This window comes from Trachurus japonicus, chromosome 3 (genome assembly GCF_045865225.1).
Source record: "Trachurus japonicus isolate A0001 chromosome 3, Traja_1.0".
In the NCBI taxonomy this organism is placed as follows: domain Eukaryota; kingdom Metazoa; phylum Chordata; class Actinopteri; order Carangiformes; family Carangidae; genus Trachurus; species Trachurus japonicus.
Window position 1 is genome coordinate 22,935,638 of NC_140909.1, and position 14,259 is coordinate 22,949,896.

Below are 14,259 nucleotides of genomic sequence, written 5' to 3' on the forward strand. Positions count from 1 at the left end.
TGGTATTGTTTTAGATTTAACATGTAGAGTAGTATGGCTTCTCTGAAACAACTCTTTGTTTTTAAAGTACAACAATAACTCTCTCAGCCAGATATAGTATGTTAGGCAAAGAAAATCATGTTAAGTATGTGTTGAAGAAAGGGAAGTGTATTGTGAGGATTAGTGATCACTGATCAGTAAATTGTAAATCAATCATGGCAACAGTATTTTTGCACTGCAGTAACAGTGAAAGCTCTAGAAACCACTCTTTAACTTGTCCATGTACAGTACACAAACATGCATGTATCCAGAGACGTCAACTTGAACAAATGGGACAATCTATTACAATCTAGCAACAGCATGTTATTGAGGTAACTGGAGAGACCCCACATTGTAGATGATAGAGAAAAAGCAACCATTTCCTCAGAATTCATTCAGCTGCCAGCTGTGCACCAACAGGAAACCAGTGTTAGATGAAATGCAACAACATGAAAGGATGTGGGAGGTTAAAGATGATGAAAAGTGTTAGGTACCTGGGTCTCTCAGGTGAGGGGTCTGGGCTGCGGGGGGGTGGGGTACGAGGCACAGCAGGCTTTGGAGCAATGGACGCAGCAGGGATCAACCCAGGGGCTATATGTTTCTACACACCACACACAGGGAGGGAAGGTTGGGGAGAGGGTAAACAAAAACACATGGACACACACACAGTGTACAGTAGGTTTCATGACAAAGGTTGTGGAGGAAGGATTAGTAAAGTAACAGTTAACAACCAACCTGAGAGATAAAACGGGGGATGGGGAGGAGTAAGGAGGAGGATTACAGAATGGCAACATGACCTTTTGATTAACGTGATACTAAGCACACAACTGCCTGTGGGGATTTCCTACTGGAAACACACTGTATATTTGGCACCGGGGATCCAGTATTCAAATATATTATCTTAACAGCTTTTCCACAGAACAGCAGGGGAGTAGTGGGCAAAACATCCCTCAGTTTACTCGGTTTTACATTTGGGTCAGAACAAAGACTAATAAGGTGCCCGCTAAGCTAGTGTAATTTACCAAGTGTCAGTGCAAATATTTCTGACTTTTTAAACTTTTGTCAACGTTAAGTGACTGAAGTTAGCATGGTTTCAGTGGCAAATAACATGGTCTCATTGGCTTAATTACACGACAAAACGTGTTTCAGCTGGCTGAAGACAGAGAAAGAATAAAATGTTCAACACTTACAAACTCCTTGTCTTTCTCTCTCCTGAAGCTGAATTTTAACATAGTGGAAATAGGTGGCAGACCCTTCCTTGACTAGCTCAGTTAGTGTTCCAGTTTAGGCAAATAATATGACTCGTTTGCCGCGTAGACTTTCAGTTGAACAACATTACAAGAATGCACTTCTCGTCGTCATTTATCTATCTGGCTTCTTTTTCACAGAAAGCGAATTACACATAAGCTAGGTATATTCAACAGGCTGTCTGCCTGCGGTTCCTTCGTATCTAGACGCTCCAGCAAAGGAACGAACGTTGCAACAAACTTTGCGTTGATTGGTTAAAATTGAAGAGAGAAGCCAATCAGCGACTGTTATAATTCACCTGGCAACGAGGTCCTTAACAACCAACGGCTTGGACACAGGAGGGCGATGTTGTTCCATTTGAGTTTCAGCTCTAATGCGTCCCCTGGAAGAAAAAAAAACTGTTTTCACAGCATGAGTCTACTTTAACCGTTCAAATATGCATCTTCCGTGAGCTATTGCAAAAAAGATTGAGGTTTCTCCATATTTATGCTGATTGACGTGAATTAGGTTTTCCAAACATTAACAGTAAACCCATAGTCTATTGTTATATTACAGCAAATTGTGATTAGAGTCTAACAAAAACAAACATGATCTTTCCCCCCTCATGCTGTTATTATCTGAAGAATTCTGTATGAGTTTTATCTGGTCCTGCCCTTTGCCTATGGGAATAATCAAAATATGAATCTCCCTATGTCAACAGATTTGATTTCTGCAATATTCTCATCCTGTGAAAATAAATCTCATTAAAGTGTGGGGTGTTTGTGAGAATCTGCTCTCTCAGACACGATTCCCCTCCTCATATATAACATAAGGAGACTTTTTGCAGAGAGTGGTAGGGGTGAGAGGCCTGATGGGTAAAAACCTTGATCACATGGTGTTTCTGTTTCTGTGATGGTGGATTAGGATACCATGTGAGAGCCAGATTATAAAGAGTTCAAAAAACCCATGTGTGTGTTGACTTTGTGTGTTGGCTGACTGAGGGGTGTGGGCAAACTTCATTCCACTCATTCCCAAACCTGCTGGGCAGTTTCACCTATCGATATAGAAACCACAATATTTTGCATATTGGGGGGAAAAAAAAATATCTGGATATTTGTTTTGTCCCAGTTTTATTGAGATTTGAGTTTACAAGTGACACAAAGAATTTCTAACAAAGCACTTACAACACAGTTGCTAAGCAGCACAGAGTAGCTACAGATAGAGAGGAAAAGGCAACCTGAATCCTCGGAGAACAGGTAGGCTACTATCACCCTCTGCATACACAGTGTGTTCCAAGTCTCAAACACCACTTTTAGACCCTTCGGACCTGCTTTACAGTAAGGCATTCAGAATCACTATGCACTGTCAAATGCATACAAAGATTGTTTAAAGTATGATACCTGTGTAGGTACTGCCTCTGTTAGCACAATTAGTTGGCACTAATAATTACTGCACACATTCTTTGCCATACATTTACTGTGACACTTCATGATTTTGTATAAATGGCACTTAAGACACCACATTAGGTAAACAGAGACAGTAAAGAGTGTTACATCTTCTCAGTGTTACTGTTTAAAAACACTTGAAAATATATTTACATAGACAAAATGTACCAGTATATAAGTTCACCAAATGATTTAAAGACTAGTAAAAATACATTCCTCCAAGAAACCAAAATCAAGAAATCCAACGTGCAAAAATTCACTCGCAAACTAGTTCTGACACCTACAACATACAGGCAAATATATATATTTTTGTGTGTATTTTTCATTACATAAATAATTTGATTATCAAATGTGTATAAGAATCTACTTTGTAGATAAAGAGATAGTCCAACACTGCAAGTGTCAGTTGAATCAGGGATGTGACTGGGATTAAGACAAGTAGAAACAAATAGTAGTAACATGACTGTGGGCATTGGTGGAGGCCACTGTTGGGTGACCGCATATTTCGGTTCAATGCAGGAATGTCATCAGTGTGCCCACATTCTTCCCTTCTGGAGATAAAGTAACCTCTAACCACATCAAGATTCACATTACTAGAGACACACAGCTCGTACTCTTCTTACAAACGGACAAACTGCCAGACTGCAGCAGCACTGATAAAAGAGGGTGGGTAAGACGAGTCAGGATGGTAAATGGTACTGACATGCCAGAGACATGGAGGCATTTTGGTCTGTGACATAACTGGTATATTAAGCACACCTAAAATACACCAATATTTCCATTTACATTGTGTCCCAGACATGGCAGTCAATATAAACAATAATCATTAAAGGCTCTCTCACAAATACAAAAGTGACAACAATACAACACAACCGATGTATATATGTATGTTTTTTAGCAGCTTATAGAACATTGCATTCATCAACTCTCCCCAGATAAAAAAAAACAAACAAAAACACAACAACAACAACTGCAGAGCACATTTTGTTTTCCCTCAGTCACTCAGTTTAACACACTTGAGAAGGTCACATCTACATACAGTATCTATATAGAAAATATATGTACTATTTCCAACCCCAAAACTGATCAGTGTCCACCTATTTCAACAAATATCATGGCAATGACCAAATCTTTCATGTACAGTATGGCATAAACATGTGTGGAGGATGCACGGAAAATGTAACTGCAACTCGATAGTGCGCAGCTACATCAGTACACAATGGAGCCAACGAGAGACTGCTTAAGCCACAGTAAAATCACCCCCTTGCAGTCAAGCAGAAACCAACACTGGGTGTGTTTGTACAACTTTGTTTTTGTCCTTCAACTGGTCTGGAGCGTTTCTTCAAAAAAACATACTGAGATGACAGTTTGACTTAAAAACCTGTCTCAGTGCTGTGTGTATATATAGACTGGAATGATAACTGGCATGTTTTTTCCCCACAGTGCAGTTGTACTGTGCTGTACGCATACTGGCAAGGTAGAAAATTATTTTCCATTATAATGTGACAGTCCAGATCATTTCAGATACTGAACTGTACTAACATGGGCGCCCACATACAGTTTTTAGTTCAGCCACTTTCCAAGGTAGCTGACAGTGATACCACATTGGTGACCAGCAAGCTTCAAACACTACTGCTCAGTACTTAAGTGGAAACACCAAAGGGCACTGTACCATAGTAGGTCCAGTATGGGTACAGCACAGCACTGTATACAGCCACACTAGGCTGCATACTGCACGGTGCTAGCAGACAGTAAAAAGCCTGTAGCTAGGGCCTGCAGCTGGTTCAGTGTAGGACACCGTCTTTGTTGTAGGAGCTGGAGCTGGGGAAGATGGGATATGGTTTATTCCAGGGCCCGGTGCTGTTGTGGTCGGCTGTGGGAAGGCTGAGGGTGCTGGCACTTTTCAGCTTGTTCTTCAGACCCCAGCTGAGGAAGGACGACTTCTTGGTGACTTTACGGGACGTGGGATTCTTGTCGTCATCATTATAGGCCAGACAGATCATGGAGTAAGTCTTCGGCAGGTTTCCACAAAAGGTGGCGCTCTTGGTAGGCTGGACACAGAGAGATAGACAGTGACATTTAGTGGAAAGTGATGGTCGGTGTTTGTTTAAACAGAGCCGCTCTCTGCTTTGAAAGGTGTGTACAGACAGATTAAAGAGTTGAGTTGGGGGTTTTTTTGTTTTGTTTTTTTCATTGTGACAGAACAGATAAATCACACAATCACAGAGCTGCATTCTGTTACATTCACTACATGTGGGTCATATCTATTTCTCATGAGAAACTGCAGATTATTAACCCAGGCAATAAAGAAATCTTGCCTGGGTTAATAACTCCACTCAGTTATGTGATACAAAGACAGTGTCAATGTTTATCAATCAAACAAACCAGAAAGATTGCTTCACATTTTTCTACGCCAGTAAGAGGAAAAGAGGCCATGGCATACCATGGGAAGGTTGCCCTCCATCATGCTGACCACCTGGATGTCGATATCCTCCTCGTTCACATCCTTTAGCAGCCTCATCACGTCGCTCACACCCAACCACTTGCAGTCGGTGTCGCCCACTGCAACAATGAAGTCACCTTCTTTGAGACCATCAGCCTGAGAAAGACAGAAGGGGAGATCAACGGTTATATAGAGAGTGGAGGGCTGGTTTCTGCAGCGGGCAGAGTAAACATTTACAGTGGAGGGTTTCAGGGTTTCAGTCAGGCTCACCTACTTTCCATCAGGTAGCAGGGATCAGAGCAGAGAAAACACTAAGCTTTACTCCCAAAACACTTGGTCGAGCACGTGCGCTTTATTTCATAGCTCTAGGAAATCTGTCTTGTCTATGGGAGCTCGGCTATTGCTGGATCTGTGCTCACCAGAGGCAGATCAGTCAGGTCTAAAATAAATCCTGCTCAATGCAGTATTAAAAGTTATAAAGAGTCTGGCCTAGTTAAGCTTGTACAATACAACTAATCTGTCTCCCTGCATAGCCTACAGGGCCCAATAAGAATCTGCTCTTTGTCAGCACCTCTTAATGAGCTGTCAGGCTGAAAAGGATTGCAGGGAGTAAATACTCTCTGATTCTTAATTAAATTAGTAGCCAGAGTGGATGAGGAGGGGGAGGGGGGTTGAGCCTCAAAACGTTCAGTGGGACTGAATCCTGTTTAGGTTTCTATGGATGACTATAGTGAATTAAAGATTCTCTGTACTGATGAGATCAGTTGCATCTATTTGATATTCAGTCGTGCAAGCATGTCTGAAATTTTAAGCTGTTTAATTTTCCCACTGTAGAAAACTGATAGTGAACACTGCTGCCTGCTCTGGAGTTCATATTGAGCAACCTGTGCATCTGGCTTTTGTTAAACTTTGACAGAAGAAAATACTGAACTGGGTTCCTGGAATATTTTGTGTGCTGTGTGTGTGTGTGAAATAACATAGTTTGTTAACTTTTTCGAAGTTTACCATTCTACCTCTTAAAAAGGACAAAAAGGGCGGCGTTTAGCTCACTTGGTAGAGCTGCCGCCCCACGTTGAGGCTACAGTCCTCACTGCAGGCGGCCCCGGTTCGAATCCCGCATTGGGCGGCCCTTTTCTGCATGTCATTCCCCCTCTCTGCCTCCCCATTTCCTGTCTCTCTCTCTCTCAACTGTGCTATCAATTAAAAGGCAAAAATATACTTTAAAAAGGACAAAAAGACACCTTTAAAATAAAAAGACCCTTTGTAACACAGGAGATGGTAAAACTGTATTTAATTCTGTTCTATTCTATCATTTAAAGTTGAAGCAAATCAATGAAACCAAAGGCTGGCTGCATACAGTAATAGAAAATAAATCTTCTGTTCAGTCATAAGCATGGAGGATACAGTCGGTTAACTCACAGCAGCTGGGCAGAGGGGGTCCAATGAAACCACCTGGACAGGAGATTCGCCTTTCAGGGTGAAACCCAGGTCTCTGTCTTCTGGGCGGAGTTGTATTGTCCGTGGTGGTGTCCACCGCTGCTTGGCTGAGAAGACTGACAGTGGTCCCTGAGTGGAGACAGTGAGGGGACACAATGGTTAATAAGGCTACAAGAGTACAAGAGGATAATATCCTGTGGAGTTCAAAGGTTTTAGTGAATGCCTGGGGAAAGACTAAAATCCATCATAATAATCCCCTCTTGTGTCCTACAGGCTCGTGAAATATAATTTGAGTCCACAGATGTGACCTCCTACTAGAGGGGTATATGAGACACCTCATAAGAAACAGACTTGATGTATTTCAGCCCTAATTTTCAGGTTGTAGCCTACATGAAAGGACCATATTTAAATGACCGCTCTCTCACACCCCTGAAACTTCTGAGGAAACAAGTTTCTGTAATTAGTCTGAGTTTGTTTTGTTTTACACACTTTTCCACTTCAAAGGCACATAAGCCTTTATGTGCTGTATCAAAAGTGACTTTTGTGAAAGGCTCAGCATACTGTACAGTATGTGTCACTACGCTGGGCTGTAGATACACACTATGCAATTATTTTTGTACAACACAACAAACAACTTATTTTTTATTTATTTAAGAATATACGCTTGGTATGTAATGGGATAATCTGAGTAAACAATCTAATACTGACCAATAACTTCTGCATTAGACAGAACTGATCAAAAACGTGTAATTCTTTCCCTTTTGCTATCATAAATTGATAGACTTATCTGCTGGAAAAAGGTCCTGACAATCAGTCCTATGTAATGTATGATTAGATCCTGCTCCTTAAAATGATCACCATGGAGTTTTATGGAGAGATAGTGCTGGGTTGATCTTTTTTCAGCGTCTCGTTGTTCTGCAGATAATCTACATTCCTCCACAGCTTTGTTGCAGAGACATTTTATTAAATTGGGATTTTACAGCAGGAACCAGAAATTCCTTTTACTGGTTGTTAGGGAACATGATATGCTCCTGAATGTCTCTTTCAGAGGATGAAAAAATGATCACAGTTACTATGACAGATGATGCCAGTGCCCCCACCCAGTCACCACCACCCTGATAATGTTAGCAGTGTAATAACACATAACATGACCTCATACACTTTAGCATGAGCAATCCCAAAGGGGATCAGATTACAGTTTTTAGTTAGTTGGAAACGTGAGGAATTTGTCAGGTGCTCTTGCGGGACACGTGTGTCAACCTTAAGAGAGATTTCCAGATCTTCAGGTAAATTCAAATATCACACATTGACTTTAGTAGAGATTTCTTCCCACAACAGCAGTGCTAAATTGTAATAGCAAATGTTCACCACTTGCCATCTGCATGAACCAAGTGGAGTTCAAGCCAGGATCAGAGCACCTGTTTCCATTGTTAGTGTTAGTTTGGATTTGTTGCCTTGGATATAAGAGGCTTTGGACACGAGAGCAGAACTTGCTCAAAGTCTCCAAAGCTTCAAAGACACTCATCCTCGGTTGGTTGTATTCAGAAATAACAACAAAAAAACATTCTGGGGGCTAAAAACTTGTGAATGAATCTAAAACACAAGTCCAGAGTCATTTCATCACTAGCTGAATAAACCAACCAAATATGAAAAATAAAGCAATGTGAGTGGAAGGAGATTAGTAACCCACATACCAGCCTCTGGAAAAAGTCGTTGACTTTCACCTTTGTGGTCGCAGGAACCTCCATCTCTGCTTTGTGGTCTGTTTTTGCTGTGAAAAGAAAGAGGAGGGAAAACAAAGGTGTCATTTACAGTGTTTACTGTCACAACCACATTTAGGTATTGCTCAGTCCAGAGGAGGGCGGGGAGTCTGCTGTGTAAACATTACATCATCTGCACCTGGAAATAAATGTCACTTATCAGGCCTGATTGCAGCAGGTGTGGTACACAACACAGCAGTCTTTTATATATATACACATATAAACACCCTCTCCCTAGAGAAACAAACCTTATAAATCAACACAGTTGGTCCCATTTGACATTGCTGGGGCACTATCATTGGTGAAGTGTTTGTTGTGGTGACTCTACGGTTGCTGTTGAGTTTCTATGTCGACCACAGAGACAATAGCTATCACCTTAGTGATGCTTAATGGAGACTCAAATAAACTCAACAATCACTCTAATCCCATTTTAGTGTTTACTTAAGGCCAATGTAAGGATATTATCATTGATTGTGGTGCTGCTGCCCCCTTGTAAAAACACTCACAGATAATGTCAGGTGCCTCCGTGTAGTCTGTGAATTCTTCGTCTTCATTTTCACTGTGCTTCTTGAGCGAGCGCTGGTGACTGGCTCTTAAAATGTCCTCGAGGATCTCTAGCTTGTTCAGGTGGTGGCACAAACTGTAAATCCTCAGAGCCTCCTCATGACCCAGGATTGCCCGTCGAATGTGTGCTTTACCTGCAAGAGGGGTTGAAAAAATTCACCATTGAATGGATAAGAAGCATGAGAGAGGGAAGATGAGAAGCAGAAAAAAAGAGCCAGGTCTGGTGTCGCTGGCACTCTGCTGTGTTCTCCTGTTTCCTTCTGCTTTCCCCCCCGGGTTCAACCTGCGTGTCCACACTCACCAATGCGTTCTCGCTCTTCTTTCTTCTTCAGGATGTCCAGAGGAGACCGTCCCTCTGGAAGGCGATCATAGACCTGTGATAACGTCTTCTCCTGTTTGTCCTCATCATCACTGGGAGTCACTGCACACATACACAACACAAAGAGTTAACAGAGGCGTACACCACACACTGCAAGGTATGAAAGGAGACCATCCACAAATGAGTCAGTGCACAGCCGTGGTGCACAGATTGGTCAGAATCTACATTAGCAGTAAGATATTACATGTGATAATATGTTGAGATTTTGTGACATTTTACACTAATGTGGGCTGATTTAAAATCGACAAGTATTTTCTATTTAAAGTAAACGTTGTCCTCCTTCCTTTTACAAGTGAGTCATAGGTACGAATGAAAATAGCAACACGTGTTTCTACAATAGCCTGAACAAAGGTTGACATTAATATTTTGAATATCACAGCTACGTCCTGAACACAAACATCTTAAAGCTCATGTAATGTTTGGCTGCTACGCAAAATAATTGAAAATTACTTACAAGGTCAACAGTCTAAACATTGACTGAGTCCAAATTCCTGCACAATATACACCCTATAAAATATAAACTACTCCAGGGCACCAGGTAGCATAGACCACCACAAACTAATCTTTCTCCTCCATATACTGGCTCATCACTTTGAACAGGAAAATCCTAGGCACCCAAGTCTTCTAGTCTCTGACTAAATTTCTTCCCAGAGACAGTATAAAAACGATTATTTAACACTGTTTGTCGTGTTTACTACAGCGGTCTTCATCCTGTCCAGTTTCTGGGCTCTCTCTCTACAGTCCTGCAGTAATTGCTCTGTTCTTCTCATTCACACAGGAATCTGTTAATGAGCTGCCAAACTCAAAGCTGCTTCGCTCTGTTGTTCCCCTATTCAGTCCTGTCCCATTCATAGCACTGGCTACTAAAAGTATGATCATCCACTGTAAAGCTCCATAATCTGAGCCCAACAACAGTGCAGAATATTGATGCACAGTGGAAGGAAATCTTGATTTATGGGTGGGTGAAATGCTGGAAATAACAAATCAATCTAGTATGGTTGGTTGTGAACTCTACAACATATCTACTATAATGACAAGACATAAAGAAATATGATACAAATTAGCAGCCACAGCTACCGCCAATAATTTGAGGGTTTTTGTTCATTCACAAAACATCCTTCCCTTCTCTCTCGCCCTCTTCCATACTGGCTCTCTTGCTCTCTCTGCCATTTGATCAGGCAGACAGCATTTAGTCGCTACATAACTGTAATCCTTCAGCAGTACTTCCACTTCACTAACTCCAACTGTCTCTCTTTTTCCCTTAAACTCTCTTTCTGTCTTTCTCTGACCAGAGTTCCTGGAAACACAGCCTCTCTTTACCATGGGTAGTGTGTCTCTAAATAGCTGTTATGCAATAGCTTTGTGGCTGGCTGTGGTTCAGACTAGCCATCTGACATGACCAACCCAGTGGCCTACACAGCTCCTTAAGAGGAGGATCAGGTTTTTCCATGGCGTTCAAAATGAAACAGCTAAGGCCAGATGTGATTTTACACCTTAACAGCTGACAGCCAGGCTAATGTCACACAACAAGTACATCACAGTGGGTGTTTAGAGGGAGTGAGCCTGGAGGTTGGACACAAAATCCAAAGCTATGCTGTTGATGTTACTGTGTTGTTGTTCAAAGAGAAGAAGGACCATATTTGATTGTGTTATTCATGTTGACCTTGTTGTAATGTACCAATTGGAATATTATTAAACTACTTTGTGTTGTAGTTTTTGCATAAGCAACATTCCTGTCTCTATTTAACATATAGGGCCCGGCCTACGTGGTGCGGCGCACACTATATGCAAATACTAATACCGTCCTCCTCTGACTCTAATGCAGCTTGACTCTGCAGCAGATTATCAGAAATACTGTAATCGCTGGTGACATAGTCCACTATTTAATTCACAGTTTCTATTGTCTTTAAGCTTATCTATTCAGTTTTCTGATCTTTTCATTTTCCCAGACTCTCTGATTAATATTTTAACACTCCTGTCCTGATCCTGAACCTGTGTGAAAATTATTAACTTCTCAATAAATGGTTTTCCTTACGCTGGTGGTCGAGCAGGGCCGAGGCAACAAAGTAGTGCGCCATGGAGCGATAGTGGTTGGTTTTGACTTGTGACATGGTGGACCAGAACAATGGGACATTGTCTTTGACTGGCGTCTGGATCATGGACTGATGGACTTGGTCGTAGGTTTCTGAGACCTAGCGGGAGAAAGAAACCAAAGTTACCGAGAAAGAATTAATGTGGATAAAATCACTCATAACAGTAAAAAAAAAAAAAAAGTCTGAATGTGGTGACATTATTATTTTACATTCACTTAAGTCACCTAAGTCCACTCAGTAAGAAAGAGCTTGGAGCCTATAAGACATGAGGACTGTGTCTGCACCTGTGTTGCTCTTTACCTTTGCAGCCTCCTGGGCCATTTTCATCAGGGAGTAAAACTGGTTAAGAATCCCAGGCAACGCAATCTTCTCAAACAAGCACTCCTGAGCCTGAGCAAGCATCATCCGGATCAACATGCTGAGCATAGCTGGGCTCATGTCGTAGCTGGGAGTGTGGGTGAAGGTCTCCTTCAGGTGGTTCAGGACACCTGGGTGAGAATTATTCATCAGCGTGGTGCAAAAACAGGGAAACAAGACTACATGGACTTTCTTAACTTTAGAACATTTGGTCAGGTTAGATCTGCATCCTATTTAGCTATAGAGGAAACAAAAGTGATTTGATTAATGTATATTGGATTTTAACAATTGCACCAAGTATTATGTATGTGATTCTATTTTGAGACCAGCAGTCCCAAATCTCTTTTCTCTTTTTTTACCTCTACTATGAAGTTAAGGTTAGCTGCAGCATAACAAGAGCCAATGCAATCCAAACAGATAACTCAAGAAAAGATCTCCCACTAACATCTACAGTACTGTGGTAAGGGTCACTTTTAACAGAACAAATGGAGTTTAGGTTTGTGTGTGTGGATGAAAGTTGAATGAGGAAAATAAAAAGGTTGTATGGAAGATAGTTTGCCTGTTTGCGAAATGACTGATTGCGCTCTTGAGCATGTTGGAACATTTACCCTGCTCATCACTGTTTCACACAGAGGTTTTAAAGAGTCCACACAGAAGTTAAGTGATTTAGTATGTCCGATCATCTCGTCGCTGCTGTTACTACAGAGCTCAGTGAAGGGGAAAAGCTCCCCGCGAGCAAACGAGATCAATGTCTGAGTGTTTCTTTAATATTTAGCCAAGACACAAAGCTTCTTAAATTAGTTTTTCCATGTTCAATGAAAGCAATAAGACCATCTGCATTCCAAATGAGAGTGCCTCCCTCTTATTTTATAGATTAAAAACCTGGCAGCGGAGACTTGTAGACAACTTAATAACAGAGCACCGGCCCACAAGTCTTCATCTAAGCCTCTGCGATAGCTGGCTGGCCCATCCAGTCCTCTAAACCTCTGTGTCCCTGGCTAAAGGGAACTGCAGCAGCCCCTCAATAGCTCCCATCCCTGCCCATCACCTCTCTGCATAGTTTACTACTGGCTCGTCATACTGGTGACAATGTTCCTCCTAACAGCATAATTGTTTGACTTAGTTCATGCCTAAATTGTAGCCATCAAAGCAATAGCTCCAAACCCCTGGCCTGTTCAGAGCTGTAATTATACTGCAATACTCCTCGTGCTGCCAAGTCATAATTCTATCAAGACTTGTCTGAGCTTCCTGAAACCTCGGAGGGTTGGGGAACCAGCTCTTATGATTGGTACTCTCTGGAGCTCAGCCACATGACAGGAGGCCAGAGAGACATTAACTGCATTCGTTCCCCGTCATGGAGCAGAAGTCAGGGGGCGGAGGCTGGCATGTAATTTGAAAATAGGGCTGCCTTCACACTGGCACACTCCTACTGGAGAGCATGTATCTTTTAATGTTAAGTTTACTTCAAATACAAGTGATCGTTGGGCCACAGTGTTACAGTGTCAGTCTCTGTCAATGGAAGCAGAGCCAGATTTTAAGTCCCTCCATTATTTTTTAGTTTGTATTACAGGAACTAAATATCACATGGGATCACAGATAAATCTGATTTTAAGAAACATAGGAAATAATGTTTCAAATTTGACACCTTTTGAATGTATAAAACGACTCTATATGCCTCCAGCGGTTAGCATAGTTTTTTCCATCCCCAACTCTTCCTACCTGCAGCTTTCTGAAAGGATGAGATGGCCTCCTCCAGGCCTGCTATTGTCTGTCGGTCGCTGCGGGTACCAATCTGAGAGTACAGGGCGGCCATGTTGAAGAGGATACTGGCCTTCTCCAGTGACAGGTTCTGTTGGCAAACTGGCACACCTGTGAAGGAGTCGTACCTGAGGGAAGGGGGAATGAGGAAGGAGTTAACAAACATTTAGCGGGAAATAAGCAGGCAAAATCCTGTTTGCCACAATAAAAGAACTTCACACTTTATTATTTAATGAATTTATTGATTCTAATAATAATAACTGGTGAGTACCAGGTGAAGAAGATGCCTGTCTGGCGATTTGGGGCAAAGAATCTGCTCTCCAGCAGAGGAAGATGGCCGTAGTACTTAGCAAACATCTCTATTCCAGCCTCGCTTCGACTTGGTGTTCGGCAAGCCTAGGACATGAAAGATATGAAAGATATAATATGGTGCTCACTGGTGGACAACAAGTATTGGACAACATGTTAAACACAAGTCAACTTCAATGATTAGTTGAACTCAAATCATAACACAAAACATTTTTCTGCCCTAGTTATCTGATGTGTTTCCTTTCACGGACGGAAGTTTTTTATATGCAAATCAACCACAGAAACAGGTTTTATTGTTTTGTTTTTTGTTTGTTGTTGCCAACAGCTCCAATAGAGTAAATTTGAAAAATGTTTCGAGGAATGTCTCGCAAATCTGTCAGCAAGCTCTGTGGCGAAATGTCGGCAAAATGCCTTTTTTTCAGATGTCACTTCCAAGGTTTTGTGAATCACATGCTGTAAAAAAAAATCA

The 14,259-nt window shown here is 41.6% G+C and overlaps 2 protein-coding genes across 3 annotated transcripts in view; both read right to left on the reverse strand.

Moving 5' to 3' along the window:
- Positions 1–1,384, reverse strand: part of cep89 (centrosomal protein 89) — a 64,315-nt gene extending 62,931 nt beyond the window's left edge. Inside the window, exons 1-2 of the mRNA XM_085767280.1 lie at positions 1,209–1,384; positions 513–619 (exon numbers count right to left, since the gene is read on the reverse strand). Coding sequence (XP_085623406.1) covers positions 513–619; positions 1,209–1,250 — 149 coding nt within the window. The 5' untranslated portion in view covers positions 1,251–1,384. The remainder of the gene's footprint in view (positions 1–512; positions 620–1,208) is intronic.
- A 974-nt stretch (positions 1,385–2,358) lies between these two features.
- The window catches only part of rhpn2 (rhophilin, Rho GTPase binding protein 2), a 28,727-nt gene continuing 16,826 nt past the window's right edge, over positions 2,359–14,259 (reverse strand). Inside the window, exons 6-15 of one of the 2 annotated variants that reach the window (XM_085767226.1) lie at positions 13,753–13,877; positions 13,443–13,609; positions 11,667–11,854; positions 11,309–11,465; positions 9,196–9,315; positions 8,837–9,028; positions 8,295–8,341; positions 6,553–6,699; positions 5,134–5,289; positions 2,359–4,741 (exon numbers count right to left, since the gene is read on the reverse strand). In XM_085767226.1, coding sequence (XP_085623352.1) covers positions 4,475–4,741; positions 5,134–5,289; positions 6,553–6,699; positions 8,295–8,341; positions 8,837–9,028; positions 9,196–9,315; positions 11,309–11,465; positions 11,667–11,854; positions 13,443–13,609; positions 13,753–13,877 — 1,566 coding nt within the window. In that variant the 3' untranslated portion in view covers positions 2,359–4,474. Of the gene's footprint in view, positions 4,742–5,133; positions 5,290–6,552; positions 6,700–8,264; positions 8,342–8,836; positions 9,029–9,195; positions 9,316–11,308; positions 11,466–11,666; positions 11,855–13,442; positions 13,610–13,752; positions 13,878–14,259 lie in introns of both variants that reach the window. The other variant, XM_085767218.1, reaches the window with a different exon arrangement.